The sequence below is a fragment of the Colletotrichum spaethianum genome, assembly GCF_022836535.1.
Source record: "Colletotrichum spaethianum MAFF 239500 DNA, contig39, whole genome shotgun sequence".
Lineage (NCBI taxonomy): Eukaryota > Fungi > Ascomycota > Sordariomycetes > Glomerellales > Glomerellaceae > Colletotrichum > Colletotrichum spaethianum.
The window spans coordinates 330,967-358,846 of NW_026054809.1; the positions used below are offsets into that span (position 1 = coordinate 330,967).

Here is a 27,880-nt window from a genome sequence, read left to right on the forward strand (position 1 = left end):
CACGGACAATAGAGGCCAATTGAGCCGGTACGCGTGTCTACAATCACCATTCTTAGCGCCATCAACATGACAAAGGCCAGCCTACTAATCGAACGAATCAGATCGGAGTATTCGCCACCCATTGATGATGTAAAAGACTCTGGAATTAGGACTCGCTCGTGTGACGTTTGTGCAAACTGGGCTCACGAGATATCAATACTACGGCAAGCTGCCTCTGCTATAACGACAGACTAATCTGATTTAGTCAGTTTTTAGGTTTGATAGTCTCCGATGCGGCGGGGCATGTGGGCTTGACGCGGCAACATCCATTCCAAGTTCTGCCGGTTACTGAGCTGACTACTTTGTCCAATCGCTAAGACTAGCAGGGCCGGACTTGGCACCTTTGACTTGAGGTTCCTCCGGTTACTGATGCGCACAGGCACCGCCCTGATCTCACCCTACCCAACTAACCCTGACATGTACTAATCCAAGCGCAACCAACCTTTATGATATGTCAGCATACAAGAAAAACGGCGAATTAATCTCTTTCTAGTAAGTCCATGATGGGGGTTCTGTGGGTGTGTGAGGCTGCCGCCTCAACGCCTCAGAACCATATTCCACAGCTTGCAGCAATGTCACCTCGCGGCTTTCTACAGACACATCAGCAAATGGATACTATCACAGCTCATATCCACATAGTGGCTTAAGTGATCGTCCCACATATTTAATTGATGGTGAAGATTTCACGACTCGTGATGGATCAATTCTGAAAGATCAATTATTGGATCACTAATACAGGCAACAGAGCAGACACGCAATTGAGGACTCGAAACCAGCCATATAGATAGTCAAACCTTCATCAAAATAACATCCTGGATTGGACATTACACTTTCTGTCAGATACGCTGAATCCTATTTTTCCACTATTCGTTCACCCCTTGTCCTACACTAGTAGCCAACATGAAGTTTGTCTCAGCAGTTCTCTTTTCTGCTGCTGCTGCTGTGGCCTTGGGTGCCCCAAAGTATGTATCTTAGATCCAAGATGTCCGTGAGGTTAACCTAAACAAGCACTCTTAGCCACTCTATCAAGGGATCTCAGCTTCAGTCCAATGCCTCAGGGCCCGGCTGTGGCGAGGACTCAAACCGGCTGCTCCAAACGGCCCCCACGAAGTATGTTTCAGTCAACGGCACGAAGATGGCATACCGGCGCCTCGGAAAGCGCGCATCGGCGCCTCCGCTCCTTTTCATTACCCACTTCCGTGGCAGCATGGATGTGCTCGACCCCGAGCTCATTAACGCTATCGCGAAGAACCGCGAGGTGATCATCTACGACAACACCGGTGTCGGCCACAGCGAGGGAACCGTCCCCGATTCGATTGAGGCCATGGCCCAGTCGACTCTAAACCTCCTTGCCGAGATCAACGTTCCCAAAGTCGATATTCTTGGCTTCTCCATGGGCGGCATGGTTGCACAGTACATTGGCATGGAGCACCACGACATGGCAAATAAGCTTATCTTCGCGGGCATTCGACCGGGGTACGGACCTGGTGTTGTCCAGACCCCGCCAGACGCTGCCTCTGGCCCCGGCGGTGAGCCTGACAGACAGCCCACTGAGGTGTATAATCTCGGCATCTTCTTCTACCCATCAGAAACCAGCAGAACTGCCGGGGACGACTGGTGGCACAGAATCTATGAGCGCCAGATTGCGGGCGAAGAGAGAAAGGACTTCCTAGTCGGACAAGGGGTTGCGGCGCAGCTTACTGCCATCACGGCCTTTGCCTCAGACCCCCAGATGTACGCCCGTCTTGCCAACATCACTGCGCCGGTACTGGTAACCAGTGGGCATGACGACCTCTTGATGGGAACGGCCAACAGCTTTGTTCTGCAGCAGAACTTACCTGACGCGCGTCTACATATTTATCCCGACTCCGCCCACGGCCACCTGTTCCAGTTCCCACTGGCCTACGCCAGGGAGCTCGAGCTCTTCCTTAGGGAGTAAAACACTATGGGAGCAGACGCCATTTTTGACTCGTCCTCAGGAGCTTGAAGACCTGAAAGCCTCATGTAATAGGACTTTGGTGGATGCGGTAGTTTCATCTGGTCTGGTGAGGCTTTGTACGTAAGCATCGTCGTACTTACCAAGCCAACAACTTTGCGTGGATGACTTAGCTAGCAAGCCAAAGACAGTTCTGCCATGCATTGTACCGGTTGTTTTCTTTGATAACCAAAATACATATGTGCGCACGTCTTATTTTCGTACGGTGAAGTCGTGAATGGCGTATCAGAATGGTTTCTGTCTATGACTTCGTGCTGCCGGCTATTCAGTACAGCTTAGCCCTGGCTTAGGTGCTTGTATCCAAGGCTTGAAAGGATCATTTATCCTTTCTGATGTGGAAAATACTGGAACTTTTAGATAGTTGTCTCCTTCGGAAGTGACCTCCCATTCTGCAGTTTCTTCCCGCTCGAAACGCATCATCATGTTAACCTTTAACCCCGCAAACTGACGATAATATTTCAATCCAAAGCTCAATGACCACCAAGGCATGCTAGGTAAGATAATCTTCATCATAACTAGGTTTAATTCGGCAACAAGATGCTAAGGCTACTGAAGAAGCTGCTAATCGGAGAGATAGTCAAGAATGCGACATGGATTGTCAATATCCGAGGACAGTATCGCAAATCCCAAGATCTACCTTCACTATAAGGCAATAGATGATTCTGTACCTATTTGACGAACAAGACCCGCTGACCCCGGGCTAGCCGATTACAGGCAAAGTGTAGAGCAAGGGTATATTGCTTCTGAGGTCATCAGGTTCAACTCGGTCCCCATTGTCGACCACGTCCAGCAGCGATCCATTAACATCTCCCAAGACCAGGACCCTGACGCAGCGTAAAACAGTCAGCTATACAGTGCTACCCTGGCGAACGTCCTCGAGACTACTAGGGCCCGTCAATTCCTATACACCACCCTCGCAGACGAGAGCGTGATCGAGTTCGCTAACGCCACCAGCAACCATCGCCAACATCGACTGGGTGGCGACCAACTTTTCCGGCATCAACTCCGTCGAGGCTATGCACAAGCGCTTCGAGGTTCCTAGGAAGACCGGCAAGACGGAAGTGCCCATCCACCGCATACAGCCAGGCTTCACACCGGCCCTAGCAGGATACCCCAAGGTCTTTGTCATCCACAAGGACAAGTACTAGAGCAGCTATCTCTTTAACGAGTCAGCTCTGAAAGACACCGCCGTCCTTGCTGTTAACCTGTTTCTATCGCCAAACCAAACAGGCGGCAAGGCCACCCTCCCATCTAACGTTCTTACAGGCCTCCTCGACTTCAGTAGGGTCAGTGCCGAATTCGTCGAGACCAGCAGGAAGCAGGGCAAGTCCAGGCTCATTATTAACCTCCAGGGTAATAGTGGAGGCCTCGTGTGGAATGCCATGTCCTTATACGCCACCCTCTTCCCCAACAACAGTAAGGCGCACATGAAGATGCGCGTCCATGCGCACCATCTCCTGGACTGGGTCAGGACCATGCTTGGAAAGATGGGTGCCAATATCAAGACCATGCCCTACCCGGTTAGGTCCAGCGGCTTTCTTGATAAGGACTTGAAGAACTTTACGGACTAGAGTAGCTTCTATGGCCCCAAGAAGATTGGCAAGGATGAATACACCAACATCATCTAGCCCTAGGAGGTGTCCTATGCTGCCGATGGACTCCCGCGCATCTTCGCCATCCCCGAGCCCTGGCTCAAGCCCAAGGATACCATCATTGTGACTAACGGTCACTGCACATCTGTCTGCGCCTATATCGTTGGTATAATGACCTATGAGCTTAGTGTTCAGGTCATTGCTATGGGCAGTCGTCCTTTTAATGCATCTATGCAGGCAGTTGGCGGCACAAAGGGCGGCCCCGTCATTACGCTCAGCAGCTACCAGAAGCTCTGGCCAGCCCTCGGCCCCGTCAAGCTGCCTGAGGGTATCAACGTAACAACCTTCGCTGAGGCAGACCCGCCGCTCACTAGCATGCCCACAGATGATTGGACTATCAACTCTACAAACGCCTATCCCGACAACAACCTTGGCACGCCCATGCAGTTCCACTACGAGGCAGCCAACTATAAGCTATTCTATACCAGGGACCTGTTGACCAATATGACTAGCCTGTGGTCTGCGGTGGCGGACATGAAGTGGAACGGGGCCAGGTGTGTCAAGGGCTCAACAACCAATAACGACAGCACAATGGGTACGTCAACCCCAGGCTACTCCGAGAAGGTCTTGTCAGGCTTCGCGTAGGCTGCTGGCCCCAGTAACGTAGCCGAGGGACCGCAGTCTAGTGGGAGCAACAACAATAATGCTAGGACAGATAATAATGACAAGAACGCTGCTGGCTCCCTATGGGCTTCTTGGGGCGTGATGTCTATCGCGGTTATCGCGACGACGGTTCTAATATCTGTCATGTAGATTGGGTGAGATGGGTTGAAGGACATGCAGCCAGCATTGACGACCTCCTCCGGCTTGTAATCATACCACACGCCCCTCCTTCGCTGGACTTGCCTTTCCGTAGTCCCGGCCTCGGAAGCCCTTGCGCCAAACCGACAGCCCATATCATTATCCCCGCCGACTCCAGGGGTCACTGGCCTACAAAGAAAGGACTGATTCAAAGGTTCAAAACAATGACTAGGTAGTACAGGGGCAATACATTTGTATCTAGATAGTCTGGTTGTATCTTGAATCCAGAACTCCGTACCCGCCAGCTCAAAACGCCCCAGACGCTCCTCCGGGTCCCACTGAACACTATGTCAATCGACCGATCCTGGCCGGCGCAGATACAAGGAATAGCAACTTACTGGTTGAGCGACTCATGCCAAACTCCCTTGCCAGCCGCATCTTTCTTTTCACTAAACACACAGATAACAAGTCAGCGACCAAACGGCTTATTGGAATGTACATATCTAACTGAATCACTCGCCTCCGTCGATCCCATCGTGCACCTTTTCGGCATTAGCAACTCCAGACTCCTATACCTTACAGTACCTTAGTGCTACGAGCATGTCAAACTGGGAGCGCGGCAGGGCCGCCGTGACGACCAGGCTGCGCTCAGTGGTATTATACATGGAGACAATCAGAGCCCCTTGCGCATCTGCCTACCTGTTTTTGTTAATACTGAATACAGGGGCATTATCCTTGATAAAGTTAGGTATACTATATTTGCTTGTCTTGCTTCTTATATTAACAAGTAAAATAGTTATATATGCCCTTCCTAGCAAGCGGCTCTTCTTAAGGCCTAGATCCTGAAGGCCCAGGACACAACGGCTTGCACACTTAATAAAGTAGTGTAGCAAGTCAGACAGCAGCTTCACGTAGCCACCAGGTCCCAAGCACATATATCACAAGTCATATATATAGCGTTAATATCCCGAGCCATCTTGCTTCAGCTCAACGCACAAAAGCTTTACCTCCATAGTAATATCCAAAAGGCTTAAAATACCAAGACTAAGATAATACAGTACCAGCAAATCTACCATCAGAGCATGGATCAACTGGCCTACTATGACGAGAGTCATGGGGGGGGCACACCTCCTGATACGGCTACAAGATCGCGTCGTAGGGTGGCAGAGACGTCTCGGTCAAATCACGGGGTTTGGCCATGGTGCTGTCAAGAGATACAAGAATTCTGTAATCAATTGATATATGCAGCTCTAGTGGCTTTACAGGAGTGTACACTCTTGGAAGTGAAAGTAAATAAAGGGAAAGAGGAGAGTTACAGATATAGCCCTCCTTGGTGGGTTAGATAAAAAAGAATGGAGCAAAGTAGTCATAGGAAACAATGAGATTAACACAACAGAGTAGCACCCGCCATAGATCATGTGCCAGAACAGCAATGATAATATTGTGCAAGCAAGGAACCTGCCTAGGATAGCTAGGAAAGAGATTCATGACGCCCACATCAGGACCTATCATAAACTCCAGGATACTGCCACGCCAGTACAGTACAGAAGGAGAAGAGCCATACAAAAAGGAGACCAGCAATTCGCCTGGCCATAGATGGGGGCTTGCTGGCAAGCCTGCCGGGCATCCTCCCGCCACCCACGCCAAGAACATGTTCACACAAGCATAGGGCCCAATTTAGGACGAAAAAACAGAACTCGGATACTGCATACGCCCTGTGATACATGACCTAGTTCACCAGCGCGTGGCTAGCCGCAGAAAGCAAGAAGACCTACAGAGCGTGAAGCGCCTTGGGCAGAGGCGGCGTGTAAGCCGAGAATGGGACGACATGCAGCTGGTGTCAGAAGACGCCCCAGAAGCGGCAGAGAGTATAGGTATCCCAGATGAAGCCAAAAAGCGGTGGTCCCGCCCAGTTGCTAGGATATTCCCAGTTCAACACCAAGACAAAGAGTGCAGCAGATAAATGGTGTATCGTCGTCAAGCCGCAGTATATAATCCATATCTAGTGCATGCTCATGATGGCTTGGAGAACATAGTCCGAGTATGCGAGCCCTGGAAAAGTCCAGGGACTCAGAAGGACTGTTCGCTTGTTGGGCGCAAAGCTGTAGATCCCAAGAGGGAGGGAGCACAGTGTCCAGAGGAGTAGAGTCTCAGATATCAACTAGTCAACAAGCCAGAAGACCAGGGTTCTCGAGATGCGGCCTAGACCAAACGAGATGCGGCGCTGGCATCCCAACGTTGCACCCGTGGTAGGCCGGGAGCCGTAGGGCTCCAGCCTCCGGATATTGCACCAGAGCAGGGTCGTTGCCTTTAGCTACGTAGAGAGGGAAAGACCAGCCATACTGGTTCCCTCGTCCAGGAGCAGGATAGAAGTCGTGTGCGCTGTCACTCCGATGACAAAAGGCACAGCAAGCAGGGGCAGCTCGCGCAAGGCCTCGCCACTGGCTCCCAGACACGCAGCAACTGCAGTACGTGCAGGGCAGCCAGAATCGTCCTTGGTCGTCTTGATTCATGTCGCAGGCCAAGGAAAAAGAACAGGGCAGACGAGAAGAACAAGCCAACCGGCCACGCAAAGATGATAGCCGCCATCTTGCAGTAAGATGACCAGAAGGCAGCCGTCACGTCACACAGTCAGCCGTGATGGAACTTATAAAACGTTGCCCGAGATTGGAGAGACTGAGAAGACCCATCACTCTGCAAAAAACCTACGGTTACCTACCCCAGCAACATTACTCGTAAAGGAAGGTGAGAGCCTGGTTGGTCCAACACCACACTGTATTGCAATGCAATACAGTGGCCCACCGGCCACGACCTCCAACTTCCAAAGCGATTACACTACACGGACACATGATGCTTGGCGGGCGGGCACTACACCGCGCGCAGCCAAGGTAGTAAATCAACGGAATAGCAGAGCGGCGCCGGGTCGGGTCTGTAGTCGGCTCATTTCTCCGTGCCGTATTTGTAACTCCTGTCCGTGATCATGCTCAGGTACGGATACGGCGTTGGCTCAAAGTTGAACCGACATGATGGCCAGGGTCCTAGGAACTTACATGGGTGAAGTTCGTGTTGGTCCAACATGAGCTGAGGCACGGACCACCGTCAGCGTAGCATCGAGGGTCTCGATCTGCGACTTGGTATGGTCAACCTTGAGTCTTCCAACCAACACAGTCAACCCAGTTGGCAGTTACAACTTGCGAGACTCAACTCAAAAACTGCAGGGCCGGACAAACACTGCATCAAGACAGCAGCAGCATAAGACTGAGATGAGTCTTTCCCATCATAGCTATACAGTCGGGCGCTTGCCATGCGCAGCTGCGGCATTGAGTTAATATTGTCGTTGTTGTTGACGCAGATCTCAACTCTATGTTATGGCGGCAGGGGCGAAGCTCTTTCCGTAGACCACTTCCGAGCGGAGTATGTGACGTGGGGAGCCGTAGGCTTAGAGCCTGAGACCACGTATTCCACCGTCGTTAGACATGATACAAGCCCTCGAATCACCCAGCATTGATTGTATTGTTTGCCGTCTCCGTAGCCTAACCGGGCCGTCACGAGGTGAGAAATGTTGATCGAGGGAGCAGGACAGAGCCGCCCTAATCCCAAACTGTGTGCGTCGACACGAGACGCATGATCTGTGCCATGGTTGCTAGTTGGCCCGAACGGGCTCGTAGTGTTGCTCTCTGCCTGCCTGGCGGCCGGCTGGCCGGTTTGTCTTTTCTTTGCCTCTCATCCGGGCCCCGTGGGTTTTCGATATCGCATAGCCGGGCAGCCGCCCGAGTCTCTAGAAAGGGTACTCGCGAGAGAACGAGGTAGTCCTCGCCTCGTGGCTGTCGAATGGCGCCAGTTCTGTCGATGCATGTAGATGTGTGTGAGCCGGCCCTGGGAGGTGAGGAGGGCCCGTCAGAGCACCGAATCAACGAATCAACCAACGTGGAAACAGACACCGAGATCGAATTGACGACGCAAGCAGGCCGAGGTCTCGTTCTTGTTGTAGTAGGCTACGGCAACAGATATTATGATAAATAGCTGTTGGGTCCCCGGATGAAAGCGTCTAACATCTGTTCCAACCACACACACCATCCATCTATACAAAAGGTTTCTATTACCACCCAATACACACCACCACCAGCCACGATGCCTCTCGCCGCTCTCCCGATGCTCTTGTATTCCATCCTTACCATAACGGTCCCCGCCGTTGGTCCCATCGTCGACTGCTATGTTCGTCACGCATGCAAGATCACCCCTTCGAACGAGCCCTTCTCGACCGAAGACCTGGCGAGCTCCCAGGCAGCAAGAGCTACACGCTTAGAGGCAGTGGTTTCTAATACATATACTTTATACTGTCACGGGCAGGCAACCAGGTTGCTCCAGTGGTGGCATGCACTGCTGCCGTGAACCTTCACGTGCACCCACTGTGGCATACACGCAAAAGGATACAGAATTCTAAGACGGAAGGTCTTGGAGTTGCCACGCTTAAGAGGGCAGTGTTACGACCCAACAGGCATAACATAACCAGGGCCGCGCCACAGGCACCTAGCAGTTACAGGACAAGGTTATATGCAAAATATCACAGGAACACGTTAATCCCCTCTCAGAGCAGAAGAGCTAAAAAAGGTTACATAATAATAAAAAGGACTAACATATAATAAGTAGTCTATGGTCTAGGACTAACATGCTAAGTATTTGTCTTTACCTAAGATTAACTTTAAGATATTAGTCTTAATATAGTAACTATAGGATATAAGGACATTTATTTTATATAAATAAAAAACTTTTATAGCTTTCTAGTAATTAACTTTATAGTTTACTTATACAAGTCTTCTTACTTGTCTTTAGGTCTAAGGCTGTAGACGAAAACATTATCAAAATCAGAAAGTTAATAAATCTACTAACTATAGTAAAGACAATAGAGTAGCAGAAAGCCTACCTGTGTGTGTAACTATAGATAAGTAATAATAGAGGAGAACAGCAAGATTAGGAGACTAAAGAGTAAAGGATGAGTAATCTTGGAGTGAGAAAGGGGGGCGGGAGGCAGTATAGAGACCTAGAGGAGGCCTAATAGACAGCCCCCTCCACGTATAGCCACGCCTTACAGGATATTAAGCAAGATGAGTAGACTGGGTTGACGCTATAAGTAGCAACAAGTTAACGCTAAAAGGTTAAGGGAAGAAGGAGGAGGGGGCGTGAGAGAAAGACGATTTCGTTAGGGCGGGTAGGCGAATTAAAGTAGTTACGGATGGCAAAACGTATGGCGGCGGAGCGGCAGACACCGGTTGGCGTGCTAAGTCAGCAGGGATCCTGCTCTTCTAGATAAGCCTCCTCTGGTATCATCTAGATGGAGCTGAGGCGGCTCTTTTTACGATGGCTTCGCCAACCTAAAATGGTGGGCACCACTCCTGGAAACGGACGGCGCGGAGTATAGTGTAGCCAAATGAGATCCGTCTTGGACGGTAAAAGTAGCCGTTAACGCAGTGGACGTTCATCCGGGCAGATGACCCCTATGGTGTGTCTGTAATAAGTATGATTAAGCCTAGGCGCTTCAAAAATTGGAACATAGGACAGGATAGACACCCCACTTAAAGTCAGATCGATTCACTGTTATGTTTACTCCTAAGGCTTCATCCGGCTGTATTAAAACCTTACTTTTAAATAGTCCTATACATTTAATTATATGTTTACCGCCAGTTCGTCAGTGGTAGAGCATTATTCTTGCTGTTCTGCTAGTACTGGCCATAAGCCTAATCTAGCGTTTATCCTATTGTGGACTTTCTTCTTCATGATAACTTTGGAGTCTTTGTGTGGGTAGAAAAACGATACCGCATGATTATATTTTTAGCCGTAATATAACTCTCCGCTCCCTTTATGTCTCCCCTCTTCCTCCCTATATCTACCGCCGCGGTTGGTGCGCGTTCTAAAGCTGTCACATTCGGGAAAAATCTGCGCTTCATGTCCACAACCAACGGAACCTAATGCACCAATTCTGTGCCTTGAAATGTGGCACGTGTGGCTACTTGCACTACCATAGACACTCGATAAGGTCGCTTTCCATTTATCTTAAGGCTAACTACATCAGGCAGAACGACTCCCTGGCGATTGGACGGATGGAAAGTCAGCCAGCTGTCTGGGGCTCGCATAGATAGAATGGAAGGCGACCTTGTCGAGTATCTACGGTAGTGGTGTAAAACTGTGGGCTGTGACCATAGACCCAGCCCCGGTCCCCCGCAGGCCATGGGTCTGAGTTTTTCATTGCGTTTTCCATACCTTTTTTGCCGGCCCGTCCCGTAGGCCGTGCTAGTTCCCGTCTGATTTCATATTTTCTTAAAGGTTTAACAAAGCCATCGCATTAAACAGTTTTCCTATGTTGATGGAGGCGGAGGATGTCATGCGCGTTGCGGGGGTCACCTTCTGTTGTCTTTATCTTTCCATGTTTGTTGGATAATCCAAACCTGCCGAATCTCCGCAGCTTCCCATCCACGATCAACCTTAGTGTGCTATTCTTGCTAGGATCTCGCCAGCGTGTGAGAGTTTTATGCAGATACTCCGTCTGCTGTCGTGCTGATGCCTGAATATGGTATGGACCTTGCAGCATCTCTACAACCTCTCGTATGAACTGCAGAACGATGAATGTGCTTAAGCCTTTCCGCGATTCCGGAGAATGTTCGTTGACGTTCTGGAATCCTGGCTAACTGGTCCCACAACAGATACCAGAGTGCGATTTTGTTTCCGCTGCCGGGACTCTTGCAGGTGAGCGAGCAGCCGCTCGGGTCGTCGCGAGGCAGGCCGGGAGCAGGAGGGGCACGCCGTGATCGACTACGACAAGCCAGAGGCCTGTGGTAACCCCAATCATCTCGCCATGCGCGCTGTTCAAGGGCGAGGAGGCGCTTCGAGGAGACTGGACCGGGTCACCAAGGCCCCGAGGTCCCGGGATGGCACGGCTACGTCTCGGTGTCGGGGGTAGCCAGATATGGGCTGATCTTCCTGCAGGTTTGATGCTGTGCCTTATTAAGCGATGGTGCCTAATTTAGATCCCAGTCAAGCGCCTTGTTAGCTCCAAATGTTATTGATTCCCGACAAACCTCTCAAGTTTGTTCCCGTTGGTCCGCAAGCTTGACAAAGCCGCGGTACTTCTCTCAGCCAGGAGGGTCTACCGCTTGTCGCCTTAGAAAAGACCAGAGGTGGCCCGGTATTGCTGCGATCGCTGGATTTATGCGCACTGCCGTAAAACAAAAGGTCGCCGCCCATAAGGGCTCACATTGCAAGCCATCGAGCACAATCTTGAGGACCGAATGAATATTTTGATGATACTGTGGCGCCGAGGACATCAATTGGTTCAGAAGGCACCATGGGCATGTTGGGAAGTCAAGAATAGGGGGGGGTGATTAACAGGGTATTCGAGTACCGAACCTATACCAACATCACTCATCAATATCCCCATTCATCATCTTCCCAGCTATTCTTCGTTCTCCGCTGCTTCTTTGCCACAACAACCTGCGTCCTATTGAGATCCCATGCGAGGAGTCCCAGCAATGCCAGACAAAAGAAAAACAACGCAACCGCCAGGCCGCGACTTGCTCTTTCAGTTGTACATTGCTGTACCAAGCTGTGATTTTCGGAGTCTCGGAATGCATCAACGTACTGGGAGCTCTCGCACGCCCAGGTCTCCAGAGTGAAAAGTCCATGATCGTAGTAGGCCGTGGTCATCTCGTATTCGGGGTCGAAGTGGGCACTGCGAGAATGCTGAACCAACATGTAGATCATGGTAACTGTAGCTACAAGGACGTTGACAGCCAAGACGGCGAGGAGGGCAATTTGATGGGTGACGGCGATCTTCACGCAAAAGAATTAGTAACGTTGCACCCAAAACAGATGTAACGAAGTGTATGGCGTACCGGCAACACGCGTTTCTTGATCAAGGACCAAGCAATGAGACAGGTCGCGGCCAACCCCATCACCAATCCGAAGCTAGCAGCGACGACAAGCGGCGCGCGGGTGACAGGCACAAGATGCTCCGGGTAAAAGTTAATCCATCCACCGGATCCTTTGATGGGGCTGCTCCTCGTCCCAGCTCCCGTTGGCGAACCGTTGGTTTCTTGCGTGTACGAGGTGTAAGAGACCATCTTGAAGGCCAGTGCCAGGATCGAGCTCAGCAGTACGCCGACGCTGGCCGATAGGGCCAGCAAGGCCGGTAGCTTCCGTGAAAGGGGCATTTCTACGCGCTGCTGCCGCGTAGCCTGGTTGTTAACAGTCATTGACAGTCGTTGGTGGTCTGGAACTTCCATTCGGGAGGTCAACTTGGAAGATGTCGATGAAGATGAAGATGAAGACAAGAGGCTTTGCAGGAAATGAGGAGGAGAAAAAGAGCCACCGGCAAACAGGACCTTGGATTTCTTATGTGACACGGAGACAAATGACTGCTTGCCAGACTGCTTTGCATGGCCGGGGTTAGGAACCTGATGCGGGCGCTTGATGCTTGTTTGTTGTTGGTCGTTGTTAGTTGTTGGGGGCCATTGGTTGTGGGACAGCCTGCCGAAATCGAAGCTCCGCCTCAGCTCTGCCGCCGAGCCACCCCAACGGCCCCCAGCCGCCCCCAAATAGGAGGGTTAGGCAGACAAGGCACCTCATTGTTGGTTCATCTACAGGGGGGACTGCCCTCTACCATGCTCTGGAGGAATTCATTAGGCGGCTACCTAGGTGGATACGTAGTATAAGATGCCCAGGTACCTAGGTACAATGAGGAGCCAAAAGTCTGGATACACCTCACAGTGCGTCACATAAACTCCACTAAACCACCTTAATAAACCCTTTTGTATCTCTTAAAGCTAGGTAATAAACTATATATTTTTTACTATAACGTATATAATAAGCGAGTGAAACAGTTAAGCAAGTGAAACACTAAACTGCGGCTATATCACAAAACCAAGAAGATATTAATATTAATAACAATAATTGATTAGAACTACTTAAAATCCTTTTTCTTAGACGTTTTTATATTAAATTGATATGTTTGCGTGTTATATCTTATATTCTTATAGATGTTATACTGCTGTTAACTTAATTTAGTCTTTAGCTTATAACTATTATTTTAATGTGTTTTTATAAACCTATATTGTAATGTCTTTTTATAACTATATATTGTTTATATTACTTAGTTATAGTAAGATTTCTTTTTTATTAAAAATATAATTCTTTTTTAGTTCTTTAACTTTAACTTAGCTTTTATTATTGTGTGCTTCTAGTGGTATACAAAAGCTATTCTAACACTTTTAATAATATAACTTAAAACTTATAAAGTAGTAGCTTTTATACTTATTAATAATAAGAAGGTAATAATAACTTTTTATATATAACTTTAAATAATAATTAACTATTAATACTTAAGGTTAAAGTAAGAGACTTAGAAAGGAGATCTAAAGGCCTTAGAAATATAGTATTAACTATACTATATTTCCTTTTATAGTCTATTATACTAAACTTTTTAAAAACCTATACTTTTTACGTTTGAATAACTAAAGACCTACTAAGTTAAATTAAGTTTTAAGTAGTACGTCAGATAGAACTTTAGAAGAGCTTTCTAAAGGTACCTGATATATAATTTTAGCTATAACTAGTAATAGCTTAGATATATGATGTTAACATGAGCTTGTTTTGGTGTGACACTGTGAGGTGGATTCAGACTTTTGGCCTGCCACTGTACACTCCTGTACTTTTTTTGCTTTTACCATTTTCCACCAACACCCGCTCGACTTTTCAATTCTCTCCACCTTCACGGTCATCAATCACCCTTCTCGCCGATACCTCTGTCTCGTTCCTTGTTCCAATCCTCATCTTCTTTTTCTTCTTTCGCCTCACCGACGTCAGCAACACCCGATACAAACGAGCTATGGACGGTTTCCCCCCCATGCCGGTCGAGATTACTCGTCTCATCGCCATCGAAATTGTGAGGGCCCGCGGTATCAAGCGCGCTCTGCGCCTACGCCGTGTCAATCGCTCATGGGACCACGAGATCGTGGAAGCCATAGTGGAATCAGGAATACTCGAGGAAAACCCCAAAAAGAAGGCTTATTGGACTCCTTTCAAGGCCAAGTACGTCATGCACAAGCTGCAGCAGCGCGAAGCCCTACTATCGCGGGGGCTCCGCATCTTACGCAAGGCCGCACAACGTCTCGTGGCCCTTCGAACGGGCAAACCGGAGTCCGAGACTCGAGAGGAAATCCAAGAAGTCCTGTGGGAGTTTTGCAAGGTCACACAAGATTTCTGCCGAGATACCGAGGATTCCTGGTTTGAGGTGCCCGAAGAGATAGAAACCATTGATGAGTCGGGCGAGGCTTTCAGAGGAACTCTGGTTGCTGGCGCCGTCGCATTAAACGATCTGCATCTCCTCCGGCAAGTGCTTCCGTTAGTGGAAGACCAAGACAGTGAGCATTTGATCTACATGCAAACGGACATGGAAGAGTGAGCTTGAGCCTAGCCCTGTTTCCCAAGGTCGATATGGTGCTGATACTATCTGTCTTACCCTAGTTGGGTTCTCGGCTGGCCGCTAGATATTGCGGCCTACAGAGGTTACGCCGAAGCGCTGCGCATGCTGTTTGAGGTTTTGCAACACCGCTTGGGATTCAGAAATGCATGTTCAACGGCATTGGAGTGTGCCAGCGCAGCCAGTCAGATTGAGACAGTCAAGCTCTCTCGATATCCCCTTGGCGATTCAACTTGCGACTACCCATACGAGTATTTCCTGTCAGAAATGGAAAAGAAAACCCCCGAAGTATTCGACTGCCTCTATGAGTGGCACAAAGACAACTTACTCAGGGCTCATTACACGTATAACCCTGGGGACATCCGGAATGCAGAATACGCGCGGTCAGAACTTCGATCTCAGGCGTACATCTGGGCAACCTCATGTGGCAACCTGCCCATGATGAAGTACCTTGTTGCCAATCACGGAGTCCCGCCCAAGCTTGATGATCGACTTCCCGATGACGAAGACACATTTCACACATGGATGAGCGTTGTCGCAGTCGGAGGGTATGACGATGTCATGGAGCTTTTGCTGGAAAACGGGCAAGAGATCAGCTCCCAATCACTCGAGTATGCTTGCCGCCACGGAAACCCCGCTTGTGTAAGAATTCTCCTTGACCACGGCGCCAAAGACGCTTTCAAACCAGGGAGTGCTCTGCTCGAGGCCGTCAAGGGAGAACACGAACAAGCGTTGCGTCTACTCGAGTCGGACGGTTCGGTGAGCGATGATCACAGGAAACAAGCGCTGGAACTCGCGGAGAAAGAAAGCTTGGAGTCAATGGCTCAGCTCATCAAGCAGTACATGTAGAAAGGTTAGCACAGTGCAAGAGGACCGGCTTCTTTCTGCCATATTGGCGCTGCTTTGGAGGTACTATAGATACGATACAAAATAAAGTGTTGCCATTCCGTTCATCAATATGCGTTCCGTCTTGCTCGTAGGAAGGGGATTTGAAGGAAAGAACCGCATATCCTGCCTTGAATCTGTACCTTTTCTAACAATTCCATCTTGACGTCTATCCCAGCTCTCAGCACACGATCTATTGATAGTGTATGTGATCAGCCGCCGTTCCAGCTTGTCTGTTGAGTCCCGAACTTGTTGACTTGCCCATGTTAATAATCTCCGCAACAAAGGCCCAGGTCTCCTGCAGAATACGGTCCCAATTTACATCATGGTAATTGTTTCGTCGTTTAAACAGTAACCTGAGGGTTACTGAGGACCTAAAAGACAGCATCTTACTTACTCCTTCTTATACCGACTGTGAGGGACGGATGTCCCTGGCTTCTTCAAGTACATTGGCAGCCAAAGAATCACAGCCTGGAAAATCATTGTTTCTTGCAAAACCTTGCAAGTGCTCCAGTATAAGTCAGATCTGATAATAAAAACACCCATGATCTAATCAACACAAACCAACACCCAGTCCATCTGATATGCCACCATCTATGAGAGAATCCCCCCCAGTTCCCGAGTTTCCTCCACCGGACAAAGAGGCCTCCTGCCCCGTCTATAAGTCAGTATTAATGGCTAGCTTCATCTCTAAGCGAGCTCGATGATGATGCTGTACTGGCTGCCAGGACCCTCTAAATGGTTGACATGGAGACTCTTGATCTTCTTGTCTCCCAACGTCTCGTGACGGTCCTTGAGCCATTGAATGACGCGAGCTACGTGCGTCTGCGCCGCGAGGAGCTCGTAGTCAGCTTTGTCTTTTGGGTCGGTAGATTCGCGGTTAAGGATGAGTGTCTCGTCTTTCTTGGCTCTCGGGTTCGTCTCAAAGACTTTGTCAATGGCCGCCTTCGTGTTGAGAGTTATTCCGCTTCTATCCTTGGTGTCGATGTCCTGGATGTTGTCGCGGATGACATACTTCAGGTTCTTCGGGTCTTTCTTGGCCGTTACGGTCATCCATTGGTCGTTCACCATGTCCGTCCACGTTGCCTTGGGTACTGGCTCGTCACGGTCCTTGTTCCAGCTCTGCTTAATGATGATGGCCCCGTCTGTGGGATTAGCGTAGGTTTCCATGATAGGTATATCTTTGCTAGAGCGTGCGTCGGCGTCGTTGCGGAATGTTCTGCGTTTCACCCAGAATTCTTTGCTCAGCTCATTAATGTTGAAGTTGGTGAGATAAGTGGGCTTGCCCTTGTCGCTCGGGTATTGAATGATAGGTGCAGCCGGGCCCCCAGATTTGTCATATCCCAAGCTCTTCAGGTCTTTTCTCCTATTTGCTAATATGTTAGTGGAATTGTTGCTGGGGCTTTGAGAATGACAATAGACTGACTCAGGCTCCGGCGCATTTTTGAAAATGGCATCATCGAGACTCTTACTCAGAGTTTCGCCCTTGTTTCTCGCCGCCTCCAGGTTGGCATCGGCGAACTTCGGCGTGGATCCGGTGCCAACGGGAGTTCCGACACCGTCGCCGGGTTTGTCGCCGCCGGGACCCGGCTTACCTCCTGGGGCTCCAGGCAAGTCCTTGTCCTTCGAGGGCTTTTCTCCGAGCTTGGGGAGGCCACGAGGGTCGACGGTCTCAAGAGGATAGAGGCGCCTGGCTTTGTCGGCCGCAACTCTGCCGAGCGTCGAGTCATCGGTGATCTCCGCGGTAATTAGACCGTCAGTGACGCCTGAGAATTAATTTTGTTATCACCATGCTCGATGCTCATATGTCTCCCGCCTCATATTCTTGATCATACCTCGACGGTCGAGATTCACCCCGTGAGGATGAGCGTTACTAAGGGGGATTGCGGCCACCAGTCCCAACAGGACCGCGTGAGACAAGGTGAATCGCATTGTAATAGATGAATGAGTCGGAGAGGAGATAAAATTGACAGTAAAATCGTTTGGATTGTTTTGTATGAGGTAGAAAAGTGAAGTAGTGAGTAATGCTCCAACCAAATCAATTCTCATGGCCGAAGACCACGACTTATATACAAAAATGGCAGATGAGTGTTCTCCTAGTCTCCCAGCTCTTGTTTCCTATCCTTACGCTACGCCAATGAGTCTATCGCGAACGAAAGTGCCTTGCTATTGGGGTTGGAACTAGGATCACACATCTGGAGACCCACTACAATCCCATTTGGGGTCCGGGTCCAAATACTCCCTTGGGGCTTGTCTTATTGTTTTTCCGCCCCCGCTTGTAAACATCTTTGGTGAACTCGGCCCCCAGGCTTAGGATTTGAGGTTCTTGTCTGGGGGCCAGTCACACCGTGGGGTTCTGGTAGGATTTCAGTAATGGGGTCCGTTGGGCGAGACAAAGTTGATCAAGGCTCCGACAGTCTATTTCCGCAGCGAAATCAACCAATCAAAGCATTTTGATGTGGTTCATGGCGACTAATTCTGTAAGTCGAACCTACATCGAATCGAACATGGAAGAGGTTCGTGAAGATGTCACAAAGCTGCGGATGAAGCCTTGTGAGAAATACTTGGAATGTATTTACCTTCATAGCATGGCAGCTTGGTATATAAGTGTTGAAAGGTTCCGTTCGGTTCTCTTCTGCTTTCTCATCCTCAGATCAACCTCATCAACAACTCTACAGTACTACGAATATCACAACATTGCAATCAGCATCATCTGCACCCAAAGCACGTATCTTTTCCTCCATTATTCCACTCACAGCCTCGAAACTTGTTCAGCCACAATATCCCATCTTTTTCATACCCCTTCTTCAAAATGGCAGCATTGGGTTTCGCAATCGACGCCGCTGGGCTCTTCGCCTCCCTAAGCCTCTCCGGCGCCTTCGACACGCCTTCCCCAGCTGAGGCAAAGACCAATGTCCAGATCATCCTGGGTAGCGGTGAAAACACCCAAACGGCTGGAGGCCCGCGACCTCACGTCGCACTCTGGGACGATGGTAAGCACATCCCTTGCTGTGTTCCCCGATACTTCTAACACGGTCTCTGCAGATGGCCATCGCATCGGCCAGTACACCCCCAACAAGAAGAAGATCAAGGCGGGCGACCAGACGAACATTGTGGTCCAACACACCCAAACTGAGCCCAAGGACTCGCAAGCCGACCCCTACTATGTCATGCTCTCTCAGATGGACGATGACGCCATCTGCATTTCGGCTGTACTAGTCTCTAACGGCAAGATCTCCGGTGCTTTCTACGGCGACACCGGGTACAAGTGCGGCCAATCTTGGTTCGCAAGCGAGAACCGTATTGGCTCTGACTTTGAGGCGCCGCGCTGCGTCTGGCTAGACGCTAACCATGACAGTGGCATTAACGCCCGCGCCATCAGCTTCCATCTCAACGACATGCAGCCTAACGAAGATAAGCTGCAGCAGTACTATGACAACCTTGACACCCTCTGCAGTAGCACACCTCGCTTCTCCTTCTGGGGCAACCTCCTTCCCGACGCCATCCCGCCTATGTTCAAGCCCAGACTCAAGTATAAGAACGGCAACGGCGCCGACGAGGACCTGAGCAAGGTCCTCGACGACCCTGAGCACCCATGGGACAAGGGCGCATACATGGCTCCGCAAAAGGTCAACAAGTTCAAGCGCCGGGACGCCCGTGTTAAGCGTGGCACCAGCAACCACAACACTGCCCATCTCATCATTTCCGACCAGAACACTGACGTCCGCGAGGTCTGCGAGTCCAAGACTTCTTATGGCTGGGACATTGTGTCGACTAGGCAGAAGCTCTTCTGTGACATGGAGCACAAGCAGCTTTATCCTCTCTGCGACGCTTCTGTTACCACCAAGTGCTTCGATGTCGACCAGAAGACGCTTGTTGGCGCGCCGGGCCTGAACATGCGCGATGAAGAAGTGATTAAGATGAGATTTGGAAGGTCTTATAACACTACGAATGTCTGGAAGTCTTAGGCTAAGTCGAATGGATGTTTGTTTTATTCTGTTGGTTCTTTCTCTGTCTTTTAGCATCATAGAGGTTTAGTTGGTTTCTTGCTTGGTTTTGGAATTAACAATGAAGGCTTGGTATACGAAGTTGCGGGTATGATTTCGGGATAGTTTTTGTTTAGATAAGGAAGCATAATAACACCAGTTGATTATTAAAACGAAGCGCGACTTCTATAAGGAATTTAAGTAAAGAAAAAAGAGAAGGAGCGTAAGCCTTATTTCAGTTTGGAAAAATCAACGCTAGTGAAAACTTTAACTAGGGGTCCTCAAATACCCTTCGGCCATTAGTCCACAGGCCTGAACATAACTTCCTCACAACCATCACCTTCCTGTTGCTACCAAGTACGTACACAAATACGTATAGATACGCACACGGAGCAGTCCTTGGAGCAGTTCTCTGGAGGGCCCCGGAGGGCAGGGGTCCAGGGGGCGGAGCTCCTGGGAATAGGCAGTAGGTAGTTATAGTAGGTAGAAGAACGCCGTAGGCCGGGGGTCCAGGGGGGCAGAGCCCCCTGGGAATAGGTATAAGGCCGTATGACGATGGGCTTCGCTTTTCGTTTTTGCTGGCAGCTTGCTCTTTGGCGTACAACGGCTCGTATGAAGTAAATTGGGTGTCTTTCCTATTTGTCCTCGTCATTACAAATAATCGATTTCAATAAGAACAATGTTTTCTAGGTCTTTGAAAGTACAATAGTGTTTTGCGAATTTTGAATATAACGTATAAAGCTTGTAATATACTTGATAGTGTATGTCTATAACGTTTATCACCCATTTTTAGCCATCCTTTATATTGTATATATCTGTTGGTGTCTTAGGGCGTCCGTAGACCCACTCTAGTTCTGCTGTGTCTAAAGGGTCGTAACAAGGCAGAGTCAGGGAAGGGCAGAGAAGGCGCGCAGCCCAACACACGGCCGCCCCCTTTCCACGCTCAGACAACCTCACAGGGAATAGAGCATAACAATAAGACCAGGGGAGCAGCGACGCAAAAGGTGACAGTAAGGCAACGTCGTGAAGAGCCAGGAAGGAATACAGCGGGGGCGTGAGAGAAAGCCAATTTCGTCAGAGCAGGTGGACAGATTGAAATAGTTTATAGACCGGGGACAGTACGGCGGCGCCAGGGGCGGGGCGCAGCCAGGCACCGTTTGACGTGTTGAGTCAGCCAGGATCCCGCTCTTCTAGATGAGCCTTCCCTCGTTGGCTTCTATGGGAGAGCGGACGGGATCCCGAGTTTTCCAATGGGTATGGTCGTATGTGATCGTTGAAGACACCTGAGTTGGTTATATCCCATTGCATTTTAAAGTAAGACTGAGAAGACTCTGGAATGCTTGAAAAGAATTTCTACATGTGACTTCTGAGAAATTTGTATTTCCCAAACGGAACCATTCTCCCAAAGGAGAACCGGTATTCAAAAGCGCTCTGTGAGGATTTCGTAGCGTGACCTAATTTCGTTCGCCTTTATCCTTTATCGGAGCTTAGCGCTCTACTCTGAGCATCTTTTCAAAAACCTCTCAATACGCTCCCACATTGCAATGGGGTTGGTATACATGACAAAATGACCGCTCTTCGGTATTTCAGCTAACTCAACTCTGGCCTTGGCAATTCGTGGCAGAAACGAAAGGGTGTTGTAAGTTACGCCAAACATGAACATTTTTGGACAGGGAAGCGCTTCGAAAATGTCCAACAGGCCACCATTGTCCGTGTAATCAACCATGGACTCAAAAGTCGGCCTCACTGCTTCTGACCGCACCTTTGCTCGGAACGCCGCCGCATAGACACCGTTGCCGTACGCTGGCGATCGTCTTGTCCGCTCGATGAAGGAGGCGATGAATACCTCTGGTTCGTCGGCAGGGAAGTCAAAGATCTGCCTGCTGAGGAAGCAATCCTCGGGAGCAAGGTTTCCTTTGATATTGGTGAAGCTCAGAACGGATTCTGGATTGCGTTGTGCCAGCAACAACCCCGTGAGACCGCCCATGGAGTGGCCGACGAGGTGGAAGCGGGAGACCTTGTGGGCCTTGAGCACGGCCTCTGCGACGGCAACCAGGAAGGGCATGCAGATAGCAGAAAAGTCAGAGATGGTGGAGGCACCGCTACCAGGGGCGTCATATCCGATGATGGGGTAGCCTGCGAGAGATTCGTGAAGGACGATGTCGGTGTAGTCTTCCTTTGTGCTGCCAAAGCCGTGGAGGAAGAGAATCGGGTCGCCAGCGCCGCTACGGCGGACGGTGGATATTGAAATAATAACATCGTTTATAACAAGCGGTAGCTGCTCCCAAATAAGCTCTTTGGAGGAAGTCTGAGTGCCGTCATCAGGCTTGGTTGAGTCTGTCATCATTTCAAGCTCTGAACGTGGTTTGATGGCAAAGATGATGTCAGAGGCCTAGCGATGAGATGGACTCTAGTGAGGAATTTGATATATATATTTCTGTTGTGACAAAACTCTTCTCTTAAAGGGCACGATCCGGAATCCGCCATGAGTTGCCGTGTTGGATCCAGCACGGCAGCCGATACTTCGGTGCCGTGCTAGTGTTAAGCAGACCGCCATAGTGGGGCGCTCTAACGGGAACTGGTGCCGAAGCGGTCGGTCAATGTTGTATTTCAGCCGTCGGCACTAATTCTACTCGCCGAACGGCTTTAACGCCTTGGTCACCGTAGCATCTATTTATTCCAGTTATTTGTAACAGCCCAATGAATAGACTCTGACGTCTTTGCGGCATAGGCGACGATGTTTCTTTGTATAGTGCTGGATGTTCGCAGAGCTAGGCCTCATTGACTGCAAGCCTGCCGGATGTCCTGGCTGGGGTCAGTAACTAATTTCTCATCATCACACAAGGCAGACTTGGGCGTTACGGAGGATCAGTCAATGATTTGGTAATGAACGAAGTACGCCTGTCGATGAGTCTAATGTCCATTTGCCAAGCGTAATTGCCGCCTGAAGCCACCACAGCGGAAACAATCAAAAGCTGGTCGGAAACGTATTGGCGAAATGACCCCAACCGAGGTTCAGAGTACTTACCTGGTTTGCACTGCCTCTTGACCCCAAGTTCCCGACGCGCCCTTGGAAACCTCAGGCCGTCTTGGCTCGAGCTTCGCAATGAACGGCTGGGTGCTTCAGATGACATGACGATTATTATTCCGGCATTCAGCAACCGCTGTCAGGATGAGTACCCTCAAACATGACGGCCGTGCGGACCCCCAGCATCCAGGGTTCATCGATGTGTTCGGGGTGTCATGATGGGATAGCTCAACGGCAAAAATTGATGCAGTGTTATGATAGCATCTCCTATTGCTCGCTTGATGAGAATGAGATAGGACCACACTTTCTCTCGAAGCCTGTGGAATCAGTTGATCCAGCCTCGATGACTCGGCTAGGCATAATTCAGTGAGTGCTCTCTCACTTTCATGGTCAACTAGCAATGGGATCCCAGTCCTGGAGTGAGTTGAATATGGAGCCCCTGGGCGCGGGACGCTGACTGATGCTTGTAACATTGGCGCTGAACCTAGAACCAGAATTCGATCCGGCGGTATCCCACATCCTCAGGGGCATCATCTAGCCAAGGCGATGCCGTTGTTGCTACTGGATGGGGTAGCTTTTCTCGTCTGAGACGATCATATCGGCTGGGCCAACTGGTATTATCGTCAAAGCGATCGCATGGCAATGCCTACAGAGTGAGACGTATCGGCGGGGACCCCCAGAGTTTGAAGCACCGCCATCTGAAAGCTGCTGAGCGCTAAAGCTTGTTGTCTCTTTTGCTGAGACGAGAGCTCACGGATGACAAGGAGTCCGTCCAGTGTTTCATGCCAATCAAACACTGCCTACGTTCCTCACATTGAGTGGGATTGGAATGAGATTGGGCGAAATGGAGCGTGGTGACCCTGGTCACCATCAGCGAGGAGCCGTGAGGCAATGTGTCAGTACAGGGAGTCGCATTCTCTCACAGTGGATCATATCCTTGTCAAGTGATGGCTTGGCGGCGACCAGTCAGGGGTGGGCCACTAAATTAAGAATGACATCACGTCGAAAGAGGACATGATGTGCTGTGCCCAGCCCCTTTCTCGCCTTCGCTTCCGGGTGTAGTAGCGTGGTCGACGGTGAACAGATGGGGTGTTCGACGGCCCATCTAGATCTTAAAAGTCTAGAGTTTGGATGGAGTTCGATGGAGTGCGTCACACGGAACCGCATCCAAACTGTGGTCAAGGCACTACAGCGATGGCTGCGCGTGCCATGCATCGCCATGTTGTGACAAAAAACTCAAAGCTGTTGCTCCTCGGTTTCGGTTTGTGCCACCGTACCTCAACTGAGGAACTTCTTTTGAGCCCGCATTACTTTGCCATTAACATGCGACTGACCAACCCGACCAAAGCCCCATAGCACAAACACATAGCACAGCAAACATAGCCAGACCAGACGTCGGACCCAAAAGAGACCCAGAAGAATGGTCAGCATTTGCCAAGGATGACCGCGCGGCATCGAGGCAGTGTCCGCAGAAAACCGGAGCTCTCCCTCGCTGATCGTACAGCCAAACAGCTTCATCTCCTTCTCAGCCAAGTCAACAGCGGCTGCAAGATTGGCAATGCCCAGACTAGTCCGTCGGTTTTTCGTATCGAATCCTCCATCTTCCGCCCCTGGGCGCACGTCTCGTATTCTCTGGGCAAGCGCTTGTTGACGATTTGACATTGGAAATTGAAGCTGGGCATTCTCGCTTTAACCTTACTGGCCATCAGAGCTGTTCTTCGGTTTCTTGTTTTTTTATCCTGCAGCCTCTCCTCTATTTCTCTCAACTTCTAAAAAATCTACAAACCGAACGTTCTCGACTCCATCTTCCACCCCAGCTCCAGTCAAATACCCCAATCCAAACCCCTGATCTTCACACAGCCGATTGATACCCGCAGCCGCAATATCGGCAGCACCACTTTTCTCATCAGGATCTCTAATTGTTCCATATTTCGCCTCGCCTCGCTCACAGCTTTAGCATCCATCAACACTCGAGATCAAACCTCATTCGGATCTTCACACAACGAACTCTTGATCAACCATTAAAGATTCTGTCCATCGTCTCCGTCTCCCTGCCAAATAGCACCAGTACATCACGAGAACCTACCCACACTATCCAAGATGCAGTTCATCATCACGCTCGGTCTCCTCTCCGGCCTTGTCGCCGCCCAGTCGGCGACCACCACTGCTTCCTCCTCCGGATCCACCGGCCTGCCCGGTCTCATCAGCCAGCTGCCTACCTGCGCAATCTCTTGCCTCAACACCGCCGCCAGCAACATCGGCTGCGCAACAACAGACTTCAGCTGTTTGTGCAACAGCCAGGACAAGCTCATCTCCAGCTTGACGCCCTGCGTGCTGACGGCCGGCTGTTCTACCGACGACATTGCTAGTACGTCATGCTTCCCACTCTGTACAGATCTCATTGAATCAATGCTGACAAACAAACAGAGGCTGTAAAGATCGCGCCCCAAATTTGCTCCGAAGTCGACAACAACCCCGCCGCGTCCGACATTGCGTCCGCTTCAAACCTCGTTACTGGCGCCCTTGGCACCGCAACCGGCAGTAGCGCAGCCACTGCCACTGCCACGCCGGCCGCCGCCGCAAGGCCCACGAACGGCTACTTCGGCATTCTCGGCGCCGGTGCCGTTGCTCTGGCTGCCTTTGCCCTTTAGAGGTCGAATCACACACTTTTGGGGAAAATATCGGGGAACTGGACACAGGCGCATTATCGGGGTGTTTCATTCACGGGTTATGTTTTGTTTCGGTACAATTGTGAGACGAGTGCTTGATTGTATTCTTCACGCACGTTTAGAAAGCGGATAAAGCATTCTTAGACATCTTTCTTTGATGGATTAGACTGGGTCTTGCGGGATATTTGGCCAGCCGATTTGTAGCAATTGGCACATCCGGATGCCGTTTTGTTGCCGGCTCACTGTTTTACAGTATTAAATTGCAGAGTTTTCATCCTGTAGAGATGGTCGTTTCACGGCTTATGTGTCCTGTGATCCAAATCTCGTTCTGTATCCTTGATGGTGAAAAGCTTGTACAGTCCAGCTCGCTAAGATCTTACAGGAGCTCCAGGTTCCGCTCTTTGCTTCCTGTTCACATGAGCAAGGACCCCATTTGCAAGATGAGAACCTATGCACCGCCAAGTCTGCTCACAAAACCCCTTCCCAACTGGCAATCGTTTCTCGAAAACTGGTTGCCTCCCACGCCTTCAACATTTTCGACATTACAACAAACTTTAACAATCTTCAGCATTCTTTGAAACGGACAGCCTATCATCGTGATCAGCGGTGTTCCACTCCATCTACTCGGTCGGGTACACTATCCCAATTTTGTCAGCTTTGTGAAAAGGAGTATTTGATCTGTATCGTGTGTAATTATCTCTACTGGTATCTGTGCACAGGGAGAGGTGCCGCCTGTAGCAACCCAGACCCTCGCATGAGCAAACCCTTGGCCTCCATCAGTCTTTAATCTTCAGTTCCACATGCCATGTGAAACACCCGCGGCTATCCACCGATTGGCTTCGGCATCGCTACGTTCACCTTGCAGTCCGCTCAATCAAGGTACACCGAACTATACTATGCTTTCGATGATAGCTATCTGTTATCACCACCCTCGCTGACACCCTTCTGCTGCCGTCACGAGCAAGTGGCGTGTGGAGAGCCTCTTGTCCTAATTGACCCCACCCGTTTCGGACTGCATTTTATTGACAACGCCCAGTGGTGGGATTGATGGGGAAACCTAAGATCTCGGTTCTCATACTGTATCGTTCTTCCTATTTCCAACTATTGCCATCATCATCCGGTTGACGGTCAAGATCGCACGCGTTTCCACATAGGGAGCCGATGATACCACGATCATGTTAGCATATGTAAGTACAAACTTCAGTTGAAGCTAAAAACACGAAATAGAACTCCGCTGACCTCAAATTATCGGTCTTCATCGTGGTTAAGAGCCTTATCATCCATTTTGGTAAGTTTTTGGCAACGGGAGTTGCTTCTCAATACTTTTCTCAGTTGTACTAAGAGTAACTCCCAGCCGAGATTAATGGAGCTGGGCAAAACATTTGGATGCTATCTTTTGATCAGATTGACGGATATTTTATGGTAAAGCACCCCGAAAGCTACTGGAGACAACCAATAATACTCTACTGTCGCAGCTAATAGTTAGTAGTGCTTCTACGTCCTGAGAATTTTGTATACTGTTGCATTAGCTTTGATCAAAGCCTCAATTCTATTCATGTTTCTGAGAATATTCCCTGACAAAAATTTTCGAATCATGCTCTGGGCGACACAATTTCTTAACTTCGCCATCGGTGTGGTGTTCGCCTTCGCTTGCATGTTCCAGTGCCGTCCTGTCAGCCTTGCTTGGAAGGCTTGGGCCCGGGAAGAGGCTGGACACTGCATCGGAATCCAATACATCGCATTGCCACATGGAGCCCTAAATATTGTGTTGGATGTTTGGATGCTCCTCTTACCTGCGGTGCAGATATGGAAGCTGAACGTCAGACGCCAAAGGAAATTTGCTGTGATGTTCATGTTCAGTCTAGGTTTCTTGTAAGTCCTGATACTTCATTCCCACCTCCTCATCGCAGTTTACTTTTTTTTTTAACAACGTCTGACGCTTAGCCTCACAGTTGCGAGTGGAGTTCGTATCCACAGGTTGTTGCAGTATAAGCCACAATCGCTTAACCACACTGGTAAGCAGCTCACTTATTTTGACCATTGACCTAAGTCTGTTCTCACTGACTAAATCGCGATTAGTTGACACAATACCAAGTCAAATCTGGTCAGACGTAGAGCTTGACGTGGGGGTATTTATCGCATGCATACCCAATTTTCGACAGTTCTATGTTCGGTTCATCCGCAGACGTTCCAAGAAGACAGAAATTCCAGGTCCACCACCATCGCAAGAGAGCAGTCTAAATCCAAAGTCGCCAGTACGGCCACATACACATTTAAACGAGAGAGAATGACGGCTTACGTATTCCTGATGGGCTTTTCAACAGTCTTTTGGGTAGTTGGGTTAAAGGAAGAAACTAGTGTCTGTCAGAACCGCAGAGGCCGCTACCACCTCCTGCCTTCTGGGAGCTGGTTC

General features: G+C 49.7%; 9 protein-coding genes across 9 annotated transcripts; 6 read left to right on the top strand and 3 right to left on the bottom strand.

The window, feature by feature from the left end:
* Positions 1-939: 939 nt before the first annotated feature.
* On the top strand, positions 940-1,978 carry ColSpa_10857 (putative aminomethyltransferase, mitochondrial; the record flags this gene model as incomplete). Its single annotated transcript, XM_049277069.1, has 2 exons — positions 940-1,001; positions 1,057-1,978. 2 exons carry the CDS (start codon positions 940-942, stop codon positions 1,976-1,978), a joined length of 984 nt encoding a protein of 327 aa, XP_049133026.1.
* A 1,073-nt stretch (positions 1,979-3,051) lies between these two features.
* Positions 3,052-3,606, top strand: ColSpa_10858 (peptidase S41 family protein ustP; the record flags this gene model as incomplete). Its single annotated transcript, XM_049277070.1, is given in 2 exon segments — positions 3,052-3,176; positions 3,189-3,606. The coding sequence occupies 2 exon segments, from the start codon at positions 3,052-3,054 to the stop codon at positions 3,604-3,606; spliced, it is 543 nt and encodes a 180-aa protein (XP_049133027.1).
* A 192-nt stretch (positions 3,607-3,798) lies between these two features.
* On the top strand, positions 3,799-4,272 carry ColSpa_10859 (peptidase S41 family protein ustP; the record flags this gene model as incomplete). The annotated part of the gene is given in 2 exon segments (XM_049277071.1): positions 3,799-4,222; positions 4,238-4,272. 2 exon segments carry the CDS (start codon positions 3,799-3,801, stop codon positions 4,270-4,272), a joined length of 459 nt encoding a protein of 152 aa, XP_049133028.1.
* A 7,575-nt stretch (positions 4,273-11,847) lies between these two features.
* On the bottom strand, positions 11,848-12,632 carry ColSpa_10860 (uncharacterized protein; the record flags this gene model as incomplete). Its single annotated transcript, XM_049277072.1, has 2 exons — positions 11,848-12,252; positions 12,315-12,632. The coding sequence occupies 2 exons, from the start codon at positions 12,630-12,632 to the stop codon at positions 11,848-11,850; spliced, it is 723 nt and encodes a 240-aa protein (XP_049133029.1).
* A 1,691-nt stretch (positions 12,633-14,323) lies between these two features.
* ColSpa_10861 (uncharacterized protein) lies at positions 14,324-15,748 on the top strand (the record flags this gene model as incomplete). The annotated part of the gene is made up of 2 exons (XM_049277073.1): positions 14,324-14,877; positions 14,944-15,748. 2 exons carry the CDS (start codon positions 14,324-14,326, stop codon positions 15,746-15,748), a joined length of 1,359 nt encoding a protein of 452 aa, XP_049133030.1.
* A 726-nt stretch (positions 15,749-16,474) lies between these two features.
* Positions 16,475-17,716, bottom strand: ColSpa_10862 (uncharacterized protein; the record flags this gene model as incomplete). The annotated part of the gene is made up of 3 exons (XM_049277074.1): positions 16,475-17,150; positions 17,211-17,550; positions 17,620-17,716. 3 exons carry the CDS (start codon positions 17,714-17,716, stop codon positions 16,475-16,477), a joined length of 1,113 nt encoding a protein of 370 aa, XP_049133031.1.
* Positions 17,717-18,596: 880 nt separating this feature from the next.
* Positions 18,597-19,752, top strand: ColSpa_10863 (uncharacterized protein; the record flags this gene model as incomplete). The annotated part of the gene is made up of 2 exons (XM_049277075.1): positions 18,597-18,777; positions 18,830-19,752. 2 exons carry the CDS (start codon positions 18,597-18,599, stop codon positions 19,750-19,752), a joined length of 1,104 nt encoding a protein of 367 aa, XP_049133032.1.
* A 1,513-nt stretch (positions 19,753-21,265) lies between these two features.
* Positions 21,266-22,114, bottom strand: ColSpa_10864 (haloacetate dehalogenase H-1; the record flags this gene model as incomplete). The annotated part of the gene is made up of 1 exon (XM_049277076.1): positions 21,266-22,114. One exon carries the CDS (start codon positions 22,112-22,114, stop codon positions 21,266-21,268), a length of 849 nt encoding a protein of 282 aa, XP_049133033.1.
* A 2,784-nt stretch (positions 22,115-24,898) lies between these two features.
* On the top strand, positions 24,899-25,449 carry ColSpa_10865 (uncharacterized protein; the record flags this gene model as incomplete). Its single annotated transcript, XM_049277077.1, has 2 exons — positions 24,899-25,166; positions 25,226-25,449. 2 exons carry the CDS (start codon positions 24,899-24,901, stop codon positions 25,447-25,449), a joined length of 492 nt encoding a protein of 163 aa, XP_049133034.1.
* Positions 25,450-27,880: the final 2,431 nt, after the last annotated feature.